This window comes from Tamandua tetradactyla, chromosome 9, assembly GCF_023851605.1.
Source record: "Tamandua tetradactyla isolate mTamTet1 chromosome 9, mTamTet1.pri, whole genome shotgun sequence".
Taxonomy (NCBI): Eukaryota; Metazoa; Chordata; class Mammalia; order Pilosa; family Myrmecophagidae; genus Tamandua; species Tamandua tetradactyla.
The window spans coordinates 11,307,992-11,335,591 of record NC_135335.1 but is presented as its reverse complement, the minus strand read 5'-3'; the positions used below and the strand labels follow the sequence as shown (position 1 = coordinate 11,335,591).

The following is a 27,600-nucleotide window of genomic DNA, read 5'->3' as shown; positions in this document are numbered from 1 at the left end:
AATGATCCATGAGCACTTGAAAAAGGTGTATCCTGCTGTTGTGGGGTGTAATGTCCTATAAATGTCTGTTAAGTCTAGTTCAGTTATTGTAATATTCAAATTATCTGTTTCTTTACTGATCCTCTGTCTAGATGTTCTGTCGATTGAGTGGGGAATTGAAGTCTTCAACTGTTATGGTAGACGTGTCTATTTTCCTTTTCAGTGTTTGCAGTGTTTGCCTCATGTATTTTGGAGCATTCTGGTTCGGTGCATAAATATTTATGATTGTTATGTTTTCATGCTGAATTTTTCCTGTTATTAGTACATAGCATCATTCTTTGTCTGTTTTTTAATCCATTCTGCCAGTATATGTCTTTTGATTGGGGAGTTCAATCCATTAACATTTAGTGTTATTACTGTTTGGGTAGTACTTTCTTCTACCATTTTGCCTTTTGGATTTTATATGTCATATTTAATTTTCCTTCTTTCTACACTCTTCCCCACACCTCTTTCTTCTGTGTTTTCATATCTGTCTCTAGTGCTCCCTTTAGTATTTCTTGCAGAGCTGGTCTCTCGGTCACAAATTCTCTCAGTGATTTTTTTGTCTGAAATGTTTTAATTTCTCCCTCATTTTGAAGGACAATTTTTCTGGGTATAGAATTCTTGATTGGCAGTTTTTCTCTTTTAGTACTTTAAATATATCATCCCACTGTCTTCTTGATTCCACGGTTTCTGCTGAGAAATCTACACATAGTCTTATTGGGTTTCCCTTGTATGTGATGGATTGCTTTTCTCTTGCTGCTTTCAAGATCCTCTCTTTCTCTTTGACCTCTGGCATATTGATTAGTAAATGTCTTGGAGTGCTTTTATTTGGATCTATTCTCTTTGGGGTATGCTGTACTTCTTGGATCTGTAATTTTAGGCCTTTCATAAGAGTTGGGAAATTTTCAGTGATAATTTCTTCCATTAGTTTTTCTCCTCCTTTTCCCTTCTCTTCTCCTTCTGGGAGACCCACAACCCATATATTGTGCACTTCATATTGTCCTTCAATTCCGAGTCCCTGATCATATTTTTCCATTTTTTCCCCTATAGTTTCTGTTTCTTGTTGGATTTCAGATGTTCCATTCTCCAGTTTACTAATCCTATGTTCTGTCTCTCAAAATCTACCATTTTAGGTTTCCATTGATTTTTTCATCTCCTCTACCATGCCTTTCATTCCCGTAAGTTCTGTGATTTTTTTTTCAAACTTTTGATTTCTTCTTTCTGTTCATTCCTTGCCTTCTTTATATACTCCCTCAATTCATTGATTTGGTTTTTGAAGAGGTTTTCCATGTCTGTTCATATATTCTGAATTAAATATTTTCAGCTCCTGTAGCTCATTTGAATTGTTGGTTTGTTCCTTTGACTGGGCCATATCTTCAATTTTGCTAGTGTGATTTGTTATTTTTTGCTGGCATCTAGGCATTTAATTACCTTAATTAGTTTATTCTGGAGATTGCTTTCACTTCTTTTACCTAGGGTTTTCTTGCTGAATGAATTTGTTGTCTATCTGTTCTTTGACATTCAGTTCAGCTTTATCTGGACCTCTAGCTTAGGTTTTGTTTAACAGAGGATAATTTTTAAGTTCTTGTTTTCTTTTTCCTTGCCCTGCTTGTATGGTGCCTTTTCCCTCCCCACCCTTAGGAGGGTCTACATAGGTATTATAGACTCCAGCTGGGTTTTCGTGGACTAAACTGGCCTCCTATCAGGGGAAAGGAGTCACCTGCATCAGTTTTCCCTGAGGGTGAGACCCAGCAGGTTGAAAGACTTTCCTGTGAAGTCTCTGAGCTCTGTTTTTCTTATCCTGCCCAGTATGTGGCGCTTGTCTGCCTGCAGGTCCCACCAGCATAAGATGATGTGGTACCTTTAACTTTGGCAGACTCTCCCTGCTGGGAATGTGGTGGAGATGGAGGAGAGGTTGTAGGCTGGTTTTAATGGCTTCAAATTACCAAGCCCTGAGGTCTGAATTCCTTGAGGGAGGGATTCCACCTGAGTTGGGCATCACCCCTCCCCTGGGGAAGGCAAAGGCTCCAGACCAACTCTCAAACAACCTTGTTTCTGCCTATGTCTGAGGCAGTTGCAGCCTGAGAAGTCCTGCCACTGAATCCAGAGGCAGTCAAGCCTTTGTAGAAACATAGCCACAAAACCTCTGTTTCCTTTTCTTTTTCTTTTTCCATCAGCCCTGCCCCCCTCAGCTCCGGGGCAGAAATGAGCGACCTCCGCTTTGACCAGGTTCACCTGAGCTGGGGGCCTATTTCTAGTAGTCAGAACTTGTTAATTATTTCCACAATTGGCATTTAGTTGGGCTCAGCCCCTGCTGCTGGTAAATTCCCTTTCCTTTCCCCTCTGGGATGCAGCCTGTGGGGGAGGGGTGCCAGCCGCCATGGCTTGGGGAACTCACAGTTCTGGGGGGGCTCGCAGGCGGTCCAGCTTGTCCAGACTGGGGTACGCTGTGTGTCCGATCACTGACGTGGTCCAGGAGCTGTTCTGTACTGTTTCTGGTTATTTAGTAGTTTTTCTGGAGGATGAACTAAAATGCATACATTGTTAGCCGCCATCTTGGGCCAGAATCCCATCATATCCTTTTATGATCCTTTTTATTTCTGTGTGGTCAGCATTAATGTCCCTCCCCCCATTTCTTATTTTATTGATTTGTGTTTTCTCTTTTTTCCTTTATCAGTCTTTCTAAGGGTTTGTTTGATGTGCTACTTTTATTTTAATCTGGAGTCCATATTCAAAATTTATCACTTGTCCCAATCATATCTTTTCTTTTTTTTTTGGCATTGGCAGGCTCCGGGAATTGAACCTGGGTCTCCAGTATGGCAGAGGAGAGTTCTGTCACTGAGCCACCACTGCCAGTGCCCAATCATATCTTATAGCTACTTGTTCCAGTCCTGCATTAAGTCGTGGATCATGTTTTCCACTTGAATGTTTGGTCTCTTCAGTGTCATTTAATCTGAAACAACACCTCAGCCTTTCTTTATCTTTCCTGATCTTGATACTTTGGAAGACTACAAGCCAGTTGCTTTATAGTATATCTCTTGATTTGGATTTATCAGATGTTTACTTATGATAAGACTCAAGTTCAGCATTTTTGGCTATACTGTCACAGAAGTGATACCATGTCCTTCTCAGCACATATATTGGGGGCATGTGATATTGCTTTTTCTTATTGGTGATATTAACTTTGATTATTTGAATAAAATGGAGTCCATCAGTTTCTCCACTATAAAGTTATCATTAGTGAGCCATTTATAGGGTGATACTGTGTGACTATGTAAATACCCTGCTTTTTATTAATTTTTTGCACTAGGTTTAGCATCCATTGATTACAGGACAAATCAATGATTATTATGGTTGCAAATGGTGATTTTCTAAATCCATCATTTCTCTATAATTATTTTGCATTCTACTAGAAGAACTTTGCCTTCTCTCACATTTATTTGTTTGTTCATTAATTTTTACTAGTATGGACTTGTGAGTATTTTTACACAACGCATGATAATTTGGTATTATTATTCATTTTGATGCACAAACTGTCCCACATTTGCCAGTGAGGTCCCCATTCTGTATTCTTTGGATACATCCACTTCATTCTTTCAATTCTTCCTTACTTTTCTGCAATAGCAATATATTCCAGGCTCATCTTATCCTTTCTCCAAGGGGCCTGGTCTCTTTTATTGATCGATGCTATGTAGAAAGCAAAATCTGAGCATGTAAGCAACTTTTAGTTTAGTTTTGTATGTTGGAGCAAAAAATATGCTGATTGGGACATTGAGTATTTCACACTAAAGCAGTGTAATACGCTCCACTCATTGAATTTCTCTGTGGTGAAGCAGAGTCTCATCTGAACTGTACTGCTTCTCCTCCTGCCAAATATTTTCTGGAATTTGCAGTCAAATTTGCGCTAGAAGGTGACTGTCAGCAATTGTTATACCCTTTAAAAATGAGAAAAGGGAAGCTCTGTAAGAAACAGGAAAATCCACGTTACTTAGAAACAAGATGGGTGGGTGCCAGGCATGAGGACAAAGCTGGAGGAGTTAATGGATGCTGAACCACTGTGACTGGAGTTGCATGTGGATGAACGGACAAAGGGACTGGGCGTGGTGTGTGTGTGTTGGGGGGGGGTGCCCTTCCAGAGTCCCCTGAGCATGAGCTCTCTTTCTGGGGACTCTGCCAACCTCCCCAGGCCTGCCACCTTCCTGTCCAATCCCCAGGGGGTCAGTCTTCCCATTTTCACTGCCAGATTCTATAGAGTTTCAGCCTGATTATTTGAGAACTGGGTCTAGTCTCTTTGTAGCTCTCCAATGAACCTAGTTTGTTACAAGGACTAGGAGGTGAGCTGGTATGATCAGTAGCCATGATGGGATGCCTAACCAGCAGCAGGTCTCCCCCCACGTCCCCACTCTCCCAAGATAATGGAGCCCTGAAGAAAGAGCCCTTCCCACAGATCCAAGAGATGCACTGCAGTGGTCCAGACCTATTACCCTGAAGGGGATGCTTAAGGCTGCTGCAGCCACATCCTGCCATGCAGGGAGCCACTGAGGACACAGGGTCAGCAACATGGAGAGACAAAAGGCCTGGGTCCTGGGTGGCTGGGGTGAGCTGCTGGGTCAAACCCAGCTCACCTACCTCCTGTCTCCAAGTTACCAAGACAACAAACCACCAGGCTGGTGAAGCCACTTTTCATTTCGTTCTGCATCTTGCAGCCAAGTGTATCCTAACAGGGCCTGAACCTCAGCCAGGCTAAGGCACCTGCAGTCTTTTCCTGTGGGGTGCAGCTCTCATCTGGCCCAATATTTCCAATATTGCTAGGTGAAAAATCCTCTGTGGGTGGGAATGGGGGTGGGGATCGGCATCTCTCTGCCTCTACACACTGGCTCTCCCAAGATGGAAAAAGCTGCCAGGGTTCTTGTTGGAGGAGACCTTGATTTTCCCAAGCAGGGGAAGGAAGGTGGGGCCTCTCTTTCCACTCTCACTGCTGCTGGGGAACATGCAGGCACCAGTGATTCTATGTATGGATGAAGGTAATCAACAGCCTTTGGATTTAGAGTAAAAATTTTGCTTTTAAATTGTTTCTTTCTGAGAAGTGTCAGAAGGAAATTGAAAGTGAAATTCTCCACGGTGGTATAAAGCTGACTCAGGAGCAGGCGAGCAGGAGACCCCCTGTGCTGGTTCCCAGATGGCTTCGGTAAGTCCCCCTAAAACTTTATATCAGTGACTGGACACTGGGCAGCTTCCCAGGTATAAAGGCCTCTGACACTGCTACTCCATGGCCTGCCTTTTGAAGATTTTCATCGGAAACTATTCGTTGTTTAAAAGCCCCTTTTCCCTGCTGGATGGTGAGGTCATGGGGCCATGTTTGCCTCGGTGGAGCCAAGCGCAGAGCTTGGGGGAAGGGGATGCTGTGATGGGAGCTGTGCCTGCTCGACCCAGGGGGTCCAGCTCACCCCAAGGAGCTGGGGAAGAACTGGCATGTGGGCTTGTGGAGTAACCAACCCCAGGTCTGTGGGACTTGGGTGAGCCAGCCTCAGGGAGTCACTGGGCATGGTGGAGGTGAGAAGTGGAGTGGAAAGACAGGAGGCAGGGGGCCAGGGAGGAGGTTGCGGTGGTTGTGGGCCAAGGCAGTGGACCAGGAGATGGGATGAGGAAATGAGTTCTGAGAATCTTCCCAAGGTGCCAATGATGGGCCTTTGTGATTTGATGAGTGTTTTGGTTTGCTAAAGCTTCCAGAATGCAATATACCAGAAATGGGTTGGCTTTTACAGTAGAGATTTATTAATTAACAAATTACAGTTTGTAGGCTGTGAAAATGTCCAACGCCAGGTGTCGACAAGATGATACCTGGACTCTGAAGACAGGCTGCCAGCATCCAGGACACCTCTGTCACATGGGAAGGCACATGGCCGGCATCCGCAGGTCCTTCATTCTGGGTTTTGTTGGTTTCATCTTCTGGCTTTGTGGGTCTCCTCTCTGAGCTTCTGTGGGTGCTCTCCTAGCTTCTCTGGGGCTTTTCTCTATGAGTGATTCTTATAAAGGATTCCAGTGAGAGGATTCAGACTCACCTTGAATTGGAAGGTGAGTCCATTGAAATAATCCAATCAAAAGGCCCCACCTACAATAGGTTTATACCCACAGGAATGGATCAAAAGAACATGGCCTTTTCCGGGGCACAAAACAGCTTCAAACCACCACAAGGAGGAAGGTTTGTGATTGGGGGACCAGGGGTGAGAGGTGGAGAGGATGAAGCCATTTACCAGGTCAAGGGCTGAGAGAATGAGAAACAGAGAAAGACTTTCTCTATGATGCTGGAGAGCCCTGGGGTGGGGCACCAAGAACTGGGAAGGAAATTAGAAGGAAGGATATACAGACACGGAGAAACCAGTATACAGTGTGGGCAGACACACCACTCATCTTGGCCTCTTAGCCCAAGTGACCTCGAGCAAATCAGTCAACTTCTTTGATCCCCAGTTTGCATACTTGTGCAATGGGGGTGAGAATCCCTCCCTGCATGGATTGTTGTGAGCACTGGACCCATTGGAGAAAAAATGCCCAGCAAAGGGGCTGATGGCTTCTGTCCACCTACTGCAAGAGGCTGGTTGTTGACCAAACTGCCTGTTGGGTTACATAAAGTCCCTTCAATTTGCATCTCTGAGGACATCAAATTCTAGAAAAGGGCATATTGAGGGAGGTTCAATACGTCCAGGGAGCAAGATAAGCTGGGCTCAAGAATCCATCTGCAAGAGGAAAGGGGCTCCAGACCAACTGTCCAATTGTGCCCCGGGCAGGCTTGGTGCTTTGACATTTTGTAAAGACGATGGCACATACAGTCTCATGAGTACATGCAGAGAATACAGCCATGGATATTTGGACACATCTGCATGTATGGGTACACAACAGACACACACCCTGTATGCACCCACCTTTCCACATTTCTCAAGGGGCATTTTCTCTTGAGTACCCCACAGTCAGGCGCCCCTCAGGGGACCCCATGTTTCCCACCAGGTGATGGAAATCAGCTTTGGGGCTCATGGGCTAAGCTGCAACATTGTCCTTCTCCCCAAACAAGCCTGTCTGGGGTTCTTTGGGAGGGCTCAGGTTTGTATTTTCTTGGTTCTTCCATCGCAGGCAGGCCAATGGCACCAGCTGGAGATCTGGCTGAGATTTTCACAGGGGCTGTATGCACTGGGCCATTGAGGTGGGAGATGAGAACAGGAGCTGTTGGCTTCTGCAAGTCAGGAAGGATTTTCTGTTTAAATATCAACCTTGAGTCTAGAAGTAGGAATGTTTATCCACCTAATCAATCATAGTATATCCCCTACTGAGCATGTTGGCTTCTTTGGAAATAAAGGACCGAGGACCTTTACTCTCCACGAAAGGGAATTTGTTATACATCAGTTGCATTGCAGTTTTTGGTAAGCCCTGTCATGTGTCCCATGTGCCAGGTGACAGGTTTAAGAGAAATGTCTGAAACAGAAAACACTATGGCAGTCTGACTCCACAGAGTAGGCTGCACCTATGGAGTTTATGAGTCCTGGTTTTGATGGTTAGATTCTGGTGTCGACTTGGACAAATGGTGATGCCCAGTTGATCTGGTAAGGCAAGCACTGACCTGTGGCTGCCAGGATAATTGGTGGCTGGTGGATAAACCAGAAGGCTGGTGGATTAAATTATCAGTCATTGATTGCATCTATGGCTGATTACATCGGCCATCAACTAAAGCACATCTTCCACAATGAGATAATTAATCAGTTGAAGACTTTAAGGGAGAAGAGAGATTTCTTCACTACTTCTGTAGTCAGTGAGCCTCTCCTGTGGAGTTCATCCAGACCCTTCATCGGAGCTGCCAGTGTCACAGCCTGCCCTGCAGATTTTGGACTCTTCCATTTCTACGGTTGCATGAGGTGCCGTTATAAATCTCACATTTACATATCTCTCCTGTTGGTTCTATTTCTCTAGAGAACCCTAAACACAAGGTTCTGGATCCTGGCTCCATCACAAGGTCCTAAGCAGAGACCTTGGCTCTGCTACTTAATCTCCTAAAGGCTCTATAGTCCATTTCATATGGTGGGGGTGGTGATACCGACCCCCCTGGGACAAGGAGGGGATCAAGTGAATCACACATGTCCAAACATCAGCCTGGCACAAAAAAGATGGTTAAGAAAAACTGCCTCCTTCTGAATTAACTAAAGGTATGATGATGAATGCAAGCACAAAAAGATCTGTACCAACAATTTTATGAAAATGAAAAATTGAAAAATCAAAATGTTCAACAAAAGGGATTACAATACGCACATAAAATGGCACCCTAGGACATCCATTAAAAATCAGGTTGTAGTCCTACACATATTGGCATGGAAAACCTTTGTAATTACACCCCGCCTGCTCATCTTCCTCTTTGGGGCATTCTCCCTTCTCCTGCTTCCCATGGCTGAGCTGTTTGTTCCCTGCACAAGAAGCTCTGAGAGGAGGGGACAGGTGACAACTGAAGCCCCTCCATCTTCTGGTTTGTTGCCAGGCTGGGTGCCAGACAGGACTGGCATCCTCCTGAAGGAAGGGGCACTTTACCCTAATCCACTAAAAGGGGTGCCAACCTACACCCCAGAAGTTTCTCTCACGCCTACTTTCACTCCCTATCTTGGACCTCTTCAAAGCACCATAGATTAGTGTTGCCTGTTTTCCAATCTTAAATAAATGGAATTATTCAGCAAATATTGTTTTGCATTTGGTCCTTTTGCTCAACTTCAGTTCTTGGGATTAATCAGTGCTCTTGTATGCAGCATGGCTCTATAGTATTCCACTGTATGAAGAGAAAACTATTTTTTTTCCCATTCTGTTAATGAATAGGTCTTTGGGCAATTATAAAGACTGTTATGAACAATCTCATATATGTCCTCTGGCATCTAGATATGCCTTTCTACTGGATATTTATCTACCATTGGAATTGCAGGCTCATAGGGTATGCATATGTTAAGTCAAATGGTTTTCCACGTGGTGCATTAATTTGTTCTCCTCCCCTCCAGGGCATGAAAATTCCCTTTGTTCCACATTCTCACCAACTCTTAGTATTGTCAGACTTTAGTGTTAGCCATTCTTCTGGGCATGTGGAAGTATGACAATGTGGTTTCATTTGCATTTTCCTTCTGACTAATGAAAGCTGAGTCACTTATCAGAACTCTGAATTTGATCTAACCGAATCTTCTCTTCTAGCTGTGGACAATGGGAAAGGGAGCACATTTGACCATTCCTGTCTTTCTTTACCCATTTTTATCAGTTCAATTTCTTACTCCAGATGAGGAGCAGGAGGAAGAGAGAAGCGGTCACAAGAACACAAAGCCAGCACACAAAAATCGACCATATTCCTATATACTTCAATAAACAATTAAAACTGAAGTGAACAAGTACCATTTACAATAGCTCTAAAAATTAAATATTTACTAATAAATGTATAGGATCTGCATACTGAAAACTACAAAATCCCGATAAAAATAGTTGGAGAGCTGAGTTGGAAGAGCTCATAATGTGGAGGTCAATTCTCTCCAAGTTGACCTTAGATTGATTTATATTTAATGCAATTCTGGTCAAAATCCCTGCAGGATATTTTGTAGATATGGACAAAATGATTCTAAAATGTACATGAAGAAGCAAAGGATCAAGAAGAGACAAAATTAATTTGAAAAACTGGAACCAAATTTGAAGAATTACACTACTCAATATTAAGATGTAATTTGAAGCTACAGTGGTCAAAGCCGTGTCCTGTTGGCAAAGAAATGAACCCATAGACCAATGGAACATAATACAGAGTCGAAAAATAAGTCTGCATGAGTATGGGCAGTTGTGTGTGGCAAGGTTGGAAAAGCAATTCGATGGAGAAGGATAAACCTTTGAGGTAAGGTGAGCAGAAAAATCCGTAACAGGTAATGCAGTGACGATGTAGCTTTAGTCCTCCCCACACTTGGTAGATGTTCAGCGCTGACCCTTGGGTGGGTGCTTTCATGCATCCTCCAGAGATACCCCATTCTGGATGGGCAGATTGTACAAAAGAGAAGTGTCCAGTCTACTCTAACCTCTGGAGTTTTCCAGATGGGACTCAGACACTAGTTCTTTGGCCGCTCCACCCCCCAAGCCCAGGGGACATATACCCAGTTCTCTCAGTCGGCGCATAAAGGCTTTCTCTCTTGACCCCATTTTTCCTCCTGCTCAGAGAGAAGAACTAAACAAATAACTTTCAAAATTCATTTAAAAATTCTCCACTAATCTCCAAGTCCTGAGCCTCCAATATTCTGGAGTGGATGAAGGTTGAAGTATCTGCTCTTACTTCAAATGTATTTATTTCTGGATCACGTAACTCACTTGGGAATATACTTCAGCTTAAACTTCACTTTTAACATAGTGTTACTAATATTTGAGTAATGAAAACAAGGTTCTGTGTATAATCATCTTAAAAAATGATTGAACTTGCTCTGGATGACTGATCATTTTCTTGCGTCCCACTAAGTCTTTTTCATTTTTAAGTCAAATTTATTGAGGTTTAGTTTATTTATAAAGTCCACCTTTTAAGTACAGCCCTATGAGTTTGGCAGTACCTCTATCACGTAAGCACTGCTACAATGAAGATACAGAATATTTCCATCATCCCCAGTGATTCCCTCCTGCCTCTTGCAGTTAACTCTTTCCCAAACCCCTAGCTTTAGGCAACCATTGGTTTGATTTGTCACTGTAATTTTGCCTTTTCCAGAATGTCTTATAAATAGCAGACACAATATGGAGCCTCTTAGTTCTGGGTTCTTTCACTTAAGCATAATGCTTTTTTGATACTCACCCAGGCTGCTGCATGAAATCAGTAATTCCTGTTTTCCTTACTGGGTCATATTCCATTAATATGGGTTATATGGATTTGTGTATCTATTCACTAGTCAATAGACATTTGAGTTATTTCCAGTTTGGGGGATATTATAAACTAAGTTTCTATCACAACTCAAACACAGGTCTTTGTGAGGACATTTTCATTTCACTCGGGTGATTGCTTAGGAGTGGGATTTCTGGGTCATATGGTAAATGTATGTTTAAATATATTGGAAACTGCCAAAACCAACTACTGTTCTGAAAGAAAATTTACTTTGCTTTGAGGAAACTCAAAAACTATCTTCTATCTTAAGGCTCCAAGTCCACACAACTCTCACTACTTACCCTTTTATACCTGCCTCAGTTGTTCCCCCTTCCTCTCAACCCCCCTTGTGCCAATTTGAATCTGTTGTGGACCCCAGAAAAGCCATGTCCTTTAATCCCCATTTAGTATTGCTGAGTGGGAGCTTTTTGATTGTTGCCATGGAGATGTGATCCACCCTGTTGTGGGTGGTAACTTTTTTTAAAAATTTATTTATTTATTAATTAAAACAATTAGCAAATGAAATAAAAATTAACATAGATCATCAGCTAGTCACAATATCATCACTTAGTTGCATATTCATCATTTCTTAGAACATTTGCATCCATTCAGAAAAAGAAATAAAAAGACAACAGAAAAAGAAATAAAATGAAAACAGAAAAAAAGATTATACCTACCATACCCCCCACTCCTCACTTTCACTGATCACTAGCATTTCAAACTAAATTTATTTTAACATTTGTTCCCCCTACTATTTATTTTTATTCCATATGTTCTACGCGTCTGTTGACAAGGTAGATAAAAGAAGCATCAGACACAAGGTTTTCCCAGTCACACAGTCACATTGTGACAGCTATATCATTATTCAATCATCTTCAAGAAACATGGCTACTGGAACTCAGCTCCATTTTCAGGCAGTTCCCTCCAGCGTCTCCCTTACATCTTGAATAACAAGGTGATATCTATTCAATGCATGAGAAAAACCTCCAGGATAACCTCTCGACTCTGTTTGGAATCTCTCAGTCATTGACACTTTGTCTCATTTCACTCTTCCCCCTTTTGGTTGAGAAGGTTTTCTCAATCCCTTGATGCTCAGTTTCAGTTCATTCCAAGATCTCTGTCCCACATTGCCAGGAAGATCCACACCCCTGGGAGTCATGTCCCACGTAGACAGGGGGAAGGTGCTGAGATTACTTGCTGCGTTGGCTGGAGAGAGAGGCCACATCTGAGCAACAAAAGAGGCTCTCTTGGGGGTGACTCTTAGGACTAAATTTTAAGTAGACTTGACCTATATCCTTTGTGGGGTTAAGTTTCATATGAACAAACCCCAAGACTGGGGGCTCAGCCTGTAGCTTTGGTTGTCCACACTGCTTGTGAGAATATCAGGAATTCAACTTGGGGAAGTTGAATTTCTCCCTGTTCTCACCATTCCCCCAAGGGGGCTTTGCAAATATTTTTCCACTCACTGATCGAATCACTCTGGGATTCATCAGGGCATCACTCTGGACAAACCAACAAAATCTCATGTCCCACCTGAGATTCCAAGTACTTATGGTGTTCAATCAAACTATCTACATAAGTTATATTAGGAAATGCACTAGTCAAAATATAAATTTTGTATCGAATAAACATTTTTGTGCTTTAGTCTCACACATAAAGTGACATTTTAAAATATTAATTACCATCTATTTTCCACACCCTGCAGTAATGACATTCCTTTGTTCTTCCTCATGCAAAAAAATTTTTAAAATTTGTACATTTAGTCTCTATTATTATACACTCTAGGCATTCCTAGATTATACCATTTCAATCTTTAACATCTATCTTTCTTTCTGATTTCATTTATGCCCCCAGCCCTCCTCCCTCTATCATTCTCACATCAGCTTCATTCAGTGTTTTAACATAATTGTATTACAGCTAGGTAGTATTGTGCTGTCCATTTCTGGGTTTTTACATTCAGTCCTGTTGCACAGTCTGTATCCCTTCAGCTCCAATTACCCAATATCTCACCCTATTTCTATCTCCTGATGGTCTCTGTTACCAAAGAAATATTCCAAGTTGTGGGTGATAACTTTTGATTAGATGGTTTTCATGGAGATGCGTCTTCACCCATTCAAGGTGGGGCTGTTTACTGGAGCCCTTTAAGAGGGAACCATTTTGGAGAAAGCATTTAGAGCTATGAGAGCCAACACAGCCGACAGAACAGGCAGAGCCCTGGGGAAGGTGTTGGCGAGAAAGCCAGCAGATCTCACCATGTGCCTTTCCAGCAGAGAGAGAAACCCTGAATGTCATCGGCCTTCTTGAACCAAGTTATCTTTCCCTGGATGCCTTAGATTGGACATTTTTATAGGCTTGCCTCAATTTGGACATTTTCATGGCCTTAGAACTGCAAACTTGCAACTTAATAAATTCCCCTTTTTTAAAGATAAACATATCACATTCCAGCAGCCTGCAAACTAGAACCCCCCAATTCAAACCTCCCCTCAGGCACTCTCTGCCGTCTTTTTCCCACTCCTACCCTCCCACCCTCCCACCCTCCCATATACTTATCACAAGAGGCACTTATTGTACAACCCAAAAGTCCCACTTATAGATTTTTATCCAAGTGAAATAAGGCTTTTTCAGATAAAGGGAAATTAAGAGAATCATTGCCAGTGTCTTCTGTAAAAGAATCGCGAAAGGATGTTCTTCAGGCAAAAGCAAAATGAAAGAGTGAAACTTGGGAATCAGGCATAAAGGCAGGGCAACAAAATCAATAACTACCTGGGTAAATACATTAGACCACTGGGTCTCCGTTTTGCCCTGCAGGGGGACATTTAGCAGCGTCTGGAGACACTTGTTAATTGTCCTGATGGCGGGAGGCGGTTGTTACTGCCACCTAGTGGCCAGGACGGGGATCATGCAAAACCTTCCTCAATACGCAGGCCAGAGCCCCCCTCCCCCAACCAAAAATCATCTGACCCCAAATGTACTGAGTTTGAGAAACTCTGAAAAAAACTTCAAAATATATTTGTTGGTTGAAAAAAATATTAGTAGTCTTACGGGGCTTTTAAGTGTGTGCAGATGTGTTACTTAAGGCAATTACGATCTAAAAGGGGGAAGGGAAAGGAAGTTCTGTGCCTCAGTTTCCTCCTTTCCAAAGTGAGGATATTAACGCACAGGCTAGAGCTAGCCACCAAAATCCATTCTCTCTTTCCTTTATAGAACTATGGCTGGACATGCACGTGATAAGGGAAATGTTTCCTGGCCTCCCCTGCAGACAGTTTGGCCAATGAAACCCACATGTCATCGGTGTGAGCCCATTCCAGATCTGGGGCATAGAAAATGCCAGGTGGGCTGGCATCCTCCATCCGCCTTCCCAGTGGCTGAAACCTGGATATGGCAGGAGCTGAGCTTCAGCTGCACAGATGATGAGCAGGAGAGAACCCAGATGTCCCTGGGGGAAGAGACCTCACCCACTGAGCTGGATCGTTCACCCCAGAAGGGAGAGATCAGAATGAAATAAACTTCTGCATTCTTTAAGCTACTGTATTTTGGAGTATCTCTGTTAGGCTAGAAAACCTGCCTCTCTGAACACCAGTCCATGCCCTGAAGGAAGATAGAGCCAAATCCCAGGCTGAAGGTGGAGGGAGGTGCAGAGTTTCCAGGATGCTTGACAAAGTCTCGTGCCTTCCCTCTGTCTTGGGGCCCAAAGCTCCCACAGACTCAGCCTGGCAGTCCCAGACTGAGTGAGTCGGGCTTGACTTGGTGGTGACATTGGACGGTTCAATGCAGGGAGGAGAGTGGGACCCTAATGTGGGGTCCCCAGTGTAGGCTGACCCTCTTCTTCCCCAATACCCCTCAGTAGTGGACACAGAAAAGCTGGACACTGCCACTGATCCGTAGCTCCCGCAGCCTCTCCAGGGCCTCCTGGCACAGGCTGATGGCTCCCAGGCCCTGCCCGTTGAGTGCCAACTTCAGCCCACCTTCCTGGCACAGGAGCAGCACCTAGAAGAGGAGGGCATGAGTGGGGTGCTGCCTTCCAGACAGACCCTCCCTCCTATGCCTGCCTGATGCACAACCCAGAGACCCTCTTCCCATCAGAGGGGCCACGGGCTGGACCCAAAGGGCAGAGTAGTGGCAAAGAACAGGTCTATGGGCCCAGCTTAGCACCAGCCCACTGTGACCTTTGACAAGGGTCTATCTCTGGGCCTTGGTTTGACCACCTGTCACAGGGGTTGCGTCCCCTAGACCTGTGGTTCTCAATCTTGGGTGCAAACTGGAACCTTCAGGGGAACTTGTGAAACCCAGCAATGCTTAGGCTCACCCAGATTAGTTAAATCTAGGTTTCTGGGCATGGATTCCCTTGGCAGCAGCGTGGAGGGGTGACAGCTGCCAGCTCTGGCTCTTGCCTGATGCCTCCACCATCTGCCTGAGCTCTGGGCTCCATCCCAAAGCAAGGAGGCACCCCCCTTCCACGGACTCACCTCAAAGAACCTGTGGGGGTAAAAGAGGAAGGGGGCCAAGATTAATGTCTTCCGTCCCCACGGGGAGATCCACGCCAGTGTCCTGTCCGTGAAGGAGGCTCGGAGCGTCACGGGAGCATGGGCAGACTCATCCCTCAGGCTCAGCGTGAAACTGTGGGCAGGGGAGCCAGAGTGGGGGTCTTTCCCAGCGGATCTCAGGCCACTGCTCAGTCAATGCCACTGAGTATGGCTGTGGGGCCCTGGGAGGGAGGCGGGTGGAGGTTGAACAACGGCTGAGAGATGCAGCAGACCCTGCCTCCAGAGGCAAGGGTAAGGGCCTGCAACAGACGACAGGCTGGATGCTTGGACATGGAACTCTGAACTCAGGAATCAAAGACAGACCTGGGATTGCATCCTGTGCTGCCATGAACTGATTTGGGACCTTGGGCAAATGACCTATGCTGAGCCTCAGTTTCCCCTCCTTGAGATGGGGATAAGCGAGACAGCAGTTTGTCGAGGGCTAGCTGTGTGCCAGGTATTGTTTGGAGTGTCCATGCATGGCTTAGTGGTCAGAGTGAAGCTGTCTGGGCTCTACCCTGGCTTTGCTCCTTTCTAGTCCTGTGACCTCGGATGGGCCACTTCATCTCTTGGGGCTGCAGATTCCTCATCTATGATATGGGAAAACTGGCAGGATGGTCCCTGCCTTGTGGATCTGTTGTGAGAGTTAAATGAGCAGATCCGTGCAATGCACTTATAATGGCACTTGGCACGTGGCACTCAAATGTTACCCAATGCGATTGAAATATGATGCATAACCCAATACCCACCTACAGGTATCCCTGATGGGAACCAAGGAGATAATGTCTGTGAAAGCCAGCAAGCCCCTGGCACACAGTAGGCATTTTACAAACATTAGTGTCTGCCTTTCCTTAATACAAAATCCCCATGCCACGGTTCTCAAGCTGGGATGTGGACCAGATTTGGAGGTGGGTCTTCCTTCCTACCACATGGCACCTGCCTCACACCTGGGGCACCTAGAGCCTGCTGCGTGTCTTGGGATCTTCCAAAGTCATCTCTGAAACAATCTCCTTAACGCTGCCATGGGCTGACCCCTCAGTGGGAAGTTGTTGCAAATGGGAAGTGACACGGGATGCAGCTGGCAGGCAAAGTGGGGGAAAGGCCAGCCATGGGAAGGCCTCTCGGACTTTTGGTGGATCCATTCTAACATGAGGCTCCATCAATTCCCAGATTTTGGAAGGAGATGGACAGGCTCAGAGCTTGGAAGAAGCCGGGAAGGCAGGAACCTGGAGAATAGCCTGCATTATTCATCCTTATCCATCCTCCCCCATCAGCTGTCTTCTATGCCTTTCTCTTCTCCAGTCCCCCTTCCACTCCTCTACCTTGTGGATGTGACACTTCACTACTGACATGGCCTGCCTGGCCCCTGAGGGCACATGCCTTCCTAGCTCCTGAGAAGGAACAGGTAAGTGACTTGCTGTGTTACAAATAACCATCCAGCTTTGAGCTGGGCTCATGTCTCCCAAGATTTCCGGGGACGGGGTGGGGGTAGCTTCTCACTACCACTGGGCACTTTTTCATTTTCCCCATTTTGGGGATGTCTGTCCTTTTTTTCAGATGAGGAAACTGAGACTCAGAAGGAGTCATGACTTGCCTAACAGTAAAACCAGGAATCGAACCCAGGTGTGCCTGGCTCCAAAACTGTCCAGAGCTGTGCCTCTGTGCCTGCCCCAGAGTTCAGCAGGATTAAGAGCAGGGCAAGGGGTTGGTGAGGTCAGGGGCCTAGACACAAAAACAAAAAGGGGCAAGGCTGGGGGAATTCGGGGGCTCCTCTTCCTTCCCCACCCACATCTGTCAAGCACTTACTATGTGCCAGGCACTCTATTAAGAATTTATACCAACCCCTAAGGCTGGCACTACAATTATCCTCTCTTTACAGATAAGGAAACTGAGGCACAGAAATGAAAATGAACTGCCCCAATGCTGCACAGGTAGTGAATGGCCAAAGCAGGAGTCAAATCCAAGCAGTTCGGCTCCCAAAAGTCATGACATGCAACCCATGTTCTAACAACCACACAAACCAGCCCTCTAGGGAATACAGGGCAGCACGTTTTACAAATCGCTTCCTTTATGAGAAAAGTGAATAAGCTTGAAAAAGAGGCTGGAATTAACCAGGTGGTAACCCTGGAACCAGAATGGACACCTGGAACAACTACAGATGTGCCAGAGGAAGTGAGAGGCTGCAGAGTGTGCAGCTTTTGTAGGTGAAAGCAACAGAGCAGTGGCCAGCCCCCGGTTCTCAGCCCCATGGTTGCAGTTAAGAGCTGTGGAGGAGTCTGTGGCTGCAGCAGTGCAAGGGGGTGGCTGGCTGGGGCCAGGGTTGGCAGAGAAAACCTCCTATGTAGCTTGGGGTTGAGGGTTGAAGTGGGTCTGGGTATTCCAGAGGGGCCCAGCATGGAACCTGTCTCAGTTTTCCAGCCTCCCATCAGCATCCACTGGGATGTTAGTGCTTTCTGTTTGTTTGTTTGTTTGTTTGAATGTCTGTGTGGGCATTTCCTGGTCTCACAGATCCCAGAGGGTGCAGCATGGACTGCTCCTGGTTTCAACCCTCCCTGCAGCAGAAGCTTCTGTGCACACACCATCCTGTATCCAGTCTTAAAAGCCCAGAGCCCCTTTGCATTGGTGGAGTTATTTCTTTCTCTTTCTTGTGCTGTTTAGTCTGGCAGATGCCCGAGGGCCCAGCACATATGCTAACTTTGGTTTCTCTCAGAAGCAGCATCTTCTGGCCAGTGCTGGTTTGAATCTGTGAGACACCCCAGAAAAGCCATGTTCTTCTAATCCGTTCCTGTGAGTGCAGAGCTATTGTGGGTGGGACCTTTTAAATAGGTTGTTTCCATGGAGATGTGACCCACCCAGTTCAAGGTGGGTCTTCATCTTTTATGGAGAGAATAAAGACAGAAAACACAGAGAGCAGAGAGATGAAACCAAGTGAAAGATACAGAGAGAGAGAAATGCTCCGGAGATACTAAGACAAGACCTGCAGGACACAAAGAGCTCAGAGAGGTGTCCCTGGAGAAGCAAGCAAAAGACACACAGAACTTGAAATCAATGGAACCCAGGAGCAAAGGACCAGCAGATGCTTTCCCATGTCAGAGGAATCTAGATGCCATCAGCCTTTCTTCAGTGAAGGTTTCCTCTTGTTGATGCCTTAATTTGGACATTTCCATGGCCTTAGAACTGTTCATTTGTAACTTAATAAATCCTCATTGTTAAGAGCCAAGCTATTTCTTGTATATTGTGTTTTGACAATTTAAGCAAAGTGAAGCATGGCCTTACATCAGCATCTACAGGAACATAGTTAGTACACCTCTTCCTCCTTTCTTTTCTTTTCTTTTCTTTCCTTCCTTCCTTCTTTCTACTTGTTTTCTTTTCTTCCTCTGTTTTTTTTTTCTTTTGGGTCTTATGGCTCCATGAGGGGTAAGCATGGATGCTGGCCCAGATTTTTGTCTCAAAAGTAGCAACTTTTGGCTTCCCAGTAGCACATAACAAAAGACCAGAAGAGGCAGTGCATTTCATTATTGTTCCTTTTTATTGTTTTGTGGGTGTTTTTTTTTTGTCTGTTCATATTTTGTCTTTTCTTTTTTTCCCCTTGCCCTCTCTTTCTTTCCTTACCTTTCCCCCTTCTTGTTCTTAGTATAGTGAACTGAAGAGTAGGAGAACTAGATTTCCAGCATGACCACATAACAATACTCAGAATGTCTAGTTCTCAAAAAATTACAGAATATATAAGGAAGCAGGAAAGTATGTCTCAGTCACAGGGAAAGAAATATTCAATGGAAAATATTCTGGAGAAATTTCAGTCTCTCAAATTACTAGTCAAAAACTTAGAACAATTATCATAAATAGAATCAATAAACTTAAAGAAAACATGGACAAAGGACTAAAAGGAATTAGGAAGACAATGTATGAACAAAGTGAGAATTCAATAATGAGATCAAAACTATAGAAAAGAACCAAAGGGAAATTCTGGAATTGAAAAGATATAGTAACTGAAATGAAAAATTCAATAGAGGGGTTCAACAGCAGATTGGAGGAGTCAGAAGAAAGGATCAGTGAACTTGAAGATAAGGCAATTGAAGTTGCCCAGGTTGAGTAGCAGAAAGAAAAAGAAATAGAAAAAACTGCATAGAGCCTGAGGAGCCTGTGGGACACAAACAAGTGTATCAAAACACACATCAAAAGAGTACCAGAAGGAGAAGAGAGGGAGAAAGTGTGAGAAAAGATATTTGAAGGAATATTGTGTGGAAACTTCCCAAATCGGATGGAAGATATGAATATACAAATCTAAGACGCACAATAGAAACCAAGCAGGTCTATACTGAGACACATTATAATTAAACTGAATGCCAAGGATAAAGACAGCAAAAGAGAAGAACTGTGTCACATCTAAGGGACACTTAATAAGATTAACATCTGATTTCTCGATAGAAACCACAGAGGCTAAAGGCAGTGGAAGGACATATTTAAAGTGCTGAAAGAAAAAGAAAAAAAAAAAAGCCTGTTACCAAAGAATAATATAACTGAGAAAGTTGTCCTTCAAAAATAAGGGAGAAATGAAGGCGCTTCTGGACAAAGACTGAGTTCATTACTACCAGACTTGCCTTAAAGGAAATGATAAAAGGAGTCTGTTGAAAGGAAAGAATACTAGACCGTATCTTCACATCAACGGAAGAAATAAACCTCTCTGATGTAAGTAAAAATGTGGATAAATATATACATCAGCATTGTTTCATTTTTTAATTTTTAATGTCTTTTATTTATTATATGGGTGAAAAACACATGTTAATCATTGTGACTGGGCACAAAATGCATAAAGATGTAATAATTTGTGTCATGAACAATATTAAAGGAATTAGGGAGGAACAAAGGCACTGGGGATGCATAGGCTTCTGAAGTCAAGTTGGAATCAACACAAACTAAATTGTATAGAGTTAGTAATGTAATCCACATGGTAACCATAAAGAAAATATCTAAAAAATCTGCACAAAAGGATGATCTAAAAATGGATGATTATAAAAGATCATCTAAACACTAACAACCTACTTTGAAGAGTTGGAAAACCAGTTACCGAATTCATCAGGAAGGGAAAGAGACCCCAAAGAGCTAAAAGCATCCTAAAAAAGAAGAACAAAGTGGGAGGATTAACATTTCCTGATTTTAAAACTTATTATAAAGCCACAGTGGTCAAAACAGCATAGTACTGGCACAAAAATAGAAGCACTGACCAATGGAATTGAATCAGAGTGCAGAAATTGACCACCAAATCTACTATCAACTGATTTTTGACAAGGCCCCCAAATCCACTGAACTGGGACATGTCTTTTCAATAAATAGACATGGGAGAACTGGATATCAATAGCCAAAAGAATGAAAAAGGACCCTTATCTGATGCCCTATACAAAAACTAACTCAAAGTAGATCAAATACCTAAATATAAGAACTAGCAACATAAAGCTCCTAGAAGAAAATGTAGGGAAACATATTCAAGTCCTAATAATAGGTAGTAGCTTCCTAAATTTTATACCCAAAGCACAAGCAACAAAAGAAAAAAATAAATACATGGGAACTCCTCAAAATCAAATGCTTCTGTGCCTCAAAAAACTTTGTTAAAAAGGTGAAGAGGCAGTCAACTCAATGGGAGAAAATATTTGGGAATCACACATCGGATAACAGTTTGATATTCCATATACATAAAGAAATCATACCACTCAACAACAAAAGAAAAAACAACCCAATTATAAAATGGGCTAAAAATATGAATAAGCACTTTTCTGAAGAGCAAGATAGCATGTAAAACACAGGTATTGGGCCAAGATGGCGGCTTAGCGAAGTGTGGGATTAAGTTCGTCCTCCAGAGCGGCTAGTAAACAGCCAGGAACAGTACAGAACAACTGCTGGGGCCACATCAGTGACTGGACACACAGTGTACCCCAGTCTGGACCAGCTGGACCAGCTGCTAAAGCACCCCAGAACCGTGAGTTCCCTAAAGCAACAGTAGCCGGTGTCCCTCCCCGACAGACTGCTTCCCAGAGGGGAAAGGAAAGGGACTTTTCCAGCAGCAGGGGCTGAGTGCAGCAAAACTCCAATTGTGAAATTAATTAACAAGTTTTGACTACTAAAAAACAGCCCCAAGCTCAGCAGAACCTCGAGTAAAAGCAGAGGTCGCTGGTTTTTGCCTCGGCACAGAGGGGACAGGGCTGATGGTAAAAGAAAGCAAAAACAAAAAAAGAGGTGTTTTTTGGAGTTGAAAAGGTCTGGACCTTGAAGGAAAGGAGGGGGCACATGGATTAAACTCCCCAATCAAAAGACATAGACTGGCAGAATGTATTAAAAAACAGGAACCATCTATATGCTGTCTACAGGAAATGCATCTTAGACCCAAGGATAAACATAGGTTAAAAGTGAAAGGTTGGGAAAAGATATTTCATGCAAATAACAATCAGAAAAGAGCAGGAGTAGCTATACTAATATTCAACAAATTAGACTTCAAATGTAAAACAATTAAAAAAGACAAAGAACGACACTGTGTATTAACAAAAGGAACAACTAAGCAAGAAGACATAGCAATCATAAATATTTATGCACCAAGCCAGAATGCTCCAAAATACAAGAGGCAAACACTGAAAAGAGAAATAGACACATCTACCATAATAGTTGGTGTTCCAGTTTGCTAGCTGCTGGAATGCAATATACCAGAGATGGAATGGCTTTTAAAAAGGGGAATTTAATGAGTTGCTAGTTTACAGTTCTAAGGCTGAGAAAATGTTCCAATTAAAACAAGCTTATAGAAATGTCCAATCTAAGGCATCCAGGGAAAGATACCTTGGTTCAAGAAGGCCAGTGAAGTTCAGGGTTTCTCTCTCAAGTGGAAGGGCACAAGGTGAACACAGTCAGAGTTTCTCATCTGGAAAGGCACATGGTGATCCTGGCATCATCTGCTAGTTTCTCCTGGCTTCCTGTTTCATGAAGCTCCCCGAGAGGTATTTTTCTTCTTCCTCTCCAAAGGTCGCTGGCCAGTGGACTCTGCTTCTCATGGCTATTTCATTCTGCTCTGCTCTCATTCTCCAAAATGTTTCCTCTTTTATAGGGCTCCAGAAACTTATTAAGACTCACCCAAATGGGTGGAAACATGTTGTCACCTAATCTAGCTTAACAACCAATCTTGATTAAATCACACCTCCAGGGAGATGATCTAACTACAGATTCAAAAATACAGTATTGAATAGTAATCATTTTGCCTTTACAAAATGGGATTTAGGTTAAAACATGGCTTTCCTAGGGGATGTACATCCTTTCAAACCAGTACAGTTGGAGACTTCAATTCCCTACCCTCATCAGGGACAGAACATCGAGACAGAGGATCAACAAAGAAACAGAGAATTTGAATAATACAATAAATGAGCTAGACTTAACAGACATGTATAGAACATTACACCCCTCAACAGCAGAATATACCTTTTTCTCAAGTGCTCATGGATCATTCTCAAGGATTGACCATATGCTGGGTCACAAAGCAAGTTTCAATAAATTTTAAAAGATTGAAATCATACAAAACACTTCCTCAGATCATAAAGGAATGAAGTTGGAAATCAATAATAGGTAGAGTGCCAGAAAATTCATAAATAGATGGAGGCTCAACAACATACCCTTAAACAACCAGTGGGTCAAGGAAGCTATTACGAGAGAAATCAGTAAATATCTCGAGGCAAATGAAAATGAAAACATTACTATCAAAATTTATAGGGTGCAGCAAAGGCAATGCTAAGAGGGAAATTTATTGCCCTAAATGCCTATATCAAAAAAGAAGAAAGAGCAAAAATTGAGAAATTAACTGTCTACTTAAGAGAACTAGAGAAAGAATAGCAAACTAACCTCAAAGCAAGCAAGAGGAAAGAAATAATGAAGATTAGAGCATAAATAAATGAAATTGAGAACACGAAAACAATTGAGAAAATCAAGAAAACCAGAAGTTGGCTCTATAAGAAAATCAATAAGATTGATGGACTCTTAGTGAGGTTGACAAAAAGAAGAAGAGAGAGGGTGCAAATAAATAAAATCAGAAATGCAAGAGGAGACATAACCACTGACCCGACAGAAATAAAGGAAGTAATGACAGGATACTATGAACAACTTTATGCTAATAAACTCAACAATGTAGATGAAACAGACAAATTCCTAGAAAGGCATGAACAACCAACATTGACTTGAGAAGAAACAGAAAACCTCAACAAACCAATCACAAGTAAAGAAATTGAATCAGTCATTAAGAAGCTCCCCAAAAAGAAAAGCCCAGGACCAGATGGCTTCACATGTGAAATCTACCAAACATTCCAGAAAGAATTAGTACCAATCCTACTCAAACTCTTCAAAAATATTGAAGAGGAGAGAAAGCTATCTAACTCATTCTACAAAGCCAACATCACCCTTATACCAAAGACAGACAAAGATATTACAAAAAGAAAACTACAGACCAATCTCTCTTATGAATATAGATGCAAAAATCCTCAACAAAATTCTTTCAAATCAAATCCAGCAGCATATTAAAAGAATTATACACCATGACTAAGTAGGATTGATCCCAGGTATGGAAGGATGGTGCAACATAAGAAAATCAATTAATGTAATAAACCATATCAACAAATCAAAGCAGAAAAACTATATGATCATCTTGATTGATGCAGAAAAGGCATTTGACAAAATTCAACATCCTTTCCTGTTGAAAGCACTTCAAAGAACAGGAATAAAAGGGAACTTCCTCAACATGATAAAGGAATATATGAAAAACCCACAGCTAACATCACCCTCAATGGAGAAAAATTGAAGTCTTCCCCCTAAGATCGGGAACAAGACAAGGATGTCCACTATCACCACTGTTATTCAACATTGTGTTGGAAGTTCTAGCCAGAGCAATTAGACAAGAAAAAGAAATGCAAGGCATCAAAATTGGAAAGGAAGAAGTAAAACTCTTACTGTTTGCAGATAATATGATACTATATGTCGAAAACCCTGAAAAATCCACAGCAAAACTACTAGAGTTTCATGAAGGAGTACAGCAAAGTGTCAGGTTACAAGGTCAACACTCAAAAATCTGTAGTGTTTCTATACACTAGTAATGAACAATCTGAGGAGGAAATCAATAAAAAAAATTCCAATTACAACTGCAACCAAAAGAATAAAATATTTAGGAATAAATTTAACTAAAGAAACAAAGGACCTATACAGAGAAAACTATAAGAAATTGTTAAAAGAAATCACAGAAGACCTAAATAAATGGAAGGGCATACTGTGTTCATGGATTGGAAGACTAAATATAGTTACGGTGTCAGTTCTACCTAAATTGATCTACAGGTTCAATGCAATACCAATTAAAATCCCAAAAACTTACTTTTCAAAAATAGAAAAACAAATAACAAAATTTATCTGGAAGGGCAGGGTGTCCCAAATAGCTAAAAGTATCCTGAGAAAGAAAAATGAAGTCAGAAGTGTCATGCTACCTGACTTTAAGGTGTATTACAAATTTACAGTAGTCAAAACATCATGGTACTGGCATAAAGATAGATATAATGACCAATGAAATTGAATAGAGTGTTTGAATATAGACCCTCTCATCTATGGACAATTGATGTTTGATAAGGAAGTCAAGCCAGATCACCTGGGACAGAACAGTCTCTTCAATAAATGGTGCCTAGAAAACTGGATAGCCACATGCAAAAGAATGAAAGAGGATCCATATATCACACCCTACACAAAAACTAACTCGAACTGGATCAAAGACCTAAAAATTAGATCTAAGACCAAAAAACTGTTAGAAGAAAATGTAGGGAAATATCTTATGAATCTTATAATGGGAAGCAGTTTCCTAGACCTTACACCCAAAGGAAGAGCACTGAAGAAAGAAAGAAAGAAATTGGAACTCCTCGAAATTAAACACTTTTGTGCATCAAAGAACTTCATCAAGAAAGTAAAAAAGACAGCCTACACAATGGGAGACGATATTTGGAAACAATATATCAGATAAAGGTCTAGTATCCAGAATATATAAAGAAATTGGTCAACTCAACAACAAAAAGACAGACAACCCAATTACAAAATGGGCAAAAGACTTGAACAGACACTTCTCTGAAGAGGAAATACAAATGGCCAAAAGACACATGAAAAGATGCTCAACTTCCCTGGCTATTAGGGAAATGCAAATCAAAACCTAAATGAGATATCATCTCACACCCACCAGAATGGCCATTATTAATAAAACAGACAACGACAAGTGTTGTAGAGGATGTGGAGAAAGAGGCACACTTATCCACTGTTGGTGGGAATGTCAAATGGTACAACTGTTCTGGGACGCAGCTTGGCGGTTCCTCAGGAAGCTAAGTATAGAATTGCCATATGATCCGGCAATACCATTGCTAGGTGCCTACTCAGAGGACATGAGGGCAAAGACACAAATGGACAGCTGCACACCAATGTTTATAGCAACATTATTTACAATTGCCAAGAGATCGAAACAGCCTAAATATCCATCAACAGAAGAGCGGCTAAACAAGCTGTGGTATATACATATGATGGAATATTATGCAGCTGTAAGACAGAATAAAGTTTGAAGTATGTAACAACATGGATGGACCTTAAGGACATTATGCTGAGTGAGATTAGCCAGAAACAAAAGGACAAATACTGCATGGGTTCACTGATATGAACTAACATTAATGAATGAACTTGGATAATTCAGTTAAGAACAGAGGTCATCAGTAGATAGAAATAGGGTAGATATTGGGTAATTGGAGCTGAAGGGATACAGATTGTGCAACGGGACTGATTGTAAAAATTCAGAAATGGATAGCACAATACTACCTAACTGTAATACAATAATGTTAGAACATCGAATGAAGCTGAATATGAGAATTATAGAGGGAGGAGGCCTGGGGGCACAAATGAAATCAGAAGGAAAGACATATGATAAAGACCGAGATGGTATAATCTAGGAATGCCTAGAGTATATAATGATAGTGACTAAATGTACAAATTTAAAAATGTTTTGCATAAGGAAGAACAAAGGAATGTCAATAAAGTAGGGTGTTCAAAATAGATGGTAACTAATATTTTAAAATTTCAACTTATGTGTGAGACTAAAGCAAAAAATGTTTATTTGGTACAAAATTTATAATTCAACTAGTGCATTTCCTAATATAACTTATGTGGACAGCTTAACTGAACTCCACAAGTACATGGAACCTTGAATAGGGCATGAGATTTTGTAGGTTTTTCCAGAGTGATGCCTCAATAAATCCCAGAAGGATTTGAATAGTGCATAAAAAAGTATTTGCAAAGTCCCCTTGAGGGAATGGTGACATGGGGGGAAATTCAACTTCTCCAAGTGGAGAATTCTTGATATTCTCACAAGCAGTGGGGACAACCAAAGTAATAGGCTGAGTCCCCAATCTTGGGGTTTGTTCATATGAAACTTAACCCCACAAAGGATAGGCTAAACTTACTTAAAATTAGGCCTAATTTTAAGTAAGAGAACTTCTTTTGTTGCTCAGATGTGGCCTCTCTCTCTCAGCCAACACAACAAGCAAACTCACTGCCCTCCCCCTCTCTACATGAGACATGACTCCCAGGGGTGTGGACCTTCCTGGCAACATGGGACAGAAATCCCATGAGCTGGGACTTGGCACCAAGGGATTAAAATAACCTTCTCGACTGAAAGGGGAAGAGGGAAATGAGACAAAAGAAAATGTCAATGGCTGAGAGATTCCAAACTGAGTTGAGAGGTTATCCTGGAGGTTATTCTTACGCATTAAATAGATAATCACGTTTTTAGTTAAGATGAAACAGAGGCTGGAGGGAACTGCCTGAAAATGTAGAGCTGTGTTCCAGTAGCCATGTTTCTTGAAGATGATCGTATAACAATATAGCTTTCGCAATGTGACTGTGTGACTGTGAAAACCTTGTGTCTGATGCTCCTTTGTCTACCTTATGGACAGATGAGTGAAACATATGGATTAAAAATAAATAAATAATGGGGGAACAAATGCTAAAATAAATTTAGTAGATTGAAATGCTAGCGATCAATGAAAGGGAGGGGTAAGGGGTATGGTATGAATGAATTTTTTTCTGTTTTCGTTTTCTGAATAGATGCAAACGTTCTAAGAAATGATCATGACGATGAAT

General features: G+C 42.3%; 1 protein-coding gene across 4 annotated transcripts in view; it reads right to left on the bottom strand.

Annotated features, from left to right (window-relative positions):
- Positions 1 to 10,529: 10,529 nt before the first annotated feature.
- Positions 10,530 to 27,600, bottom strand: part of LGALS12 (galectin 12) — a 28,386-nt gene continuing 11,315 nt past the window's right edge. For 3 of the 4 annotated variants that reach the window (XM_077115923.1, XM_077115925.1, XM_077115926.1), the window contains 2 exons: positions 15,373 to 15,523; positions 13,440 to 14,893 (listed from right to left, as the gene is read on the bottom strand). In XM_077115923.1, coding sequence (XP_076972038.1) covers positions 14,747 to 14,893; positions 15,373 to 15,523 — 298 coding nt within the window. In that variant the 3' untranslated portion in view covers positions 13,440 to 14,746. Of the gene's footprint in view, positions 12,113 to 13,439; positions 14,894 to 15,372; positions 15,524 to 27,600 lie in introns of those variants that run through there. The other variant, XM_077115924.1, reaches the window with a different exon arrangement.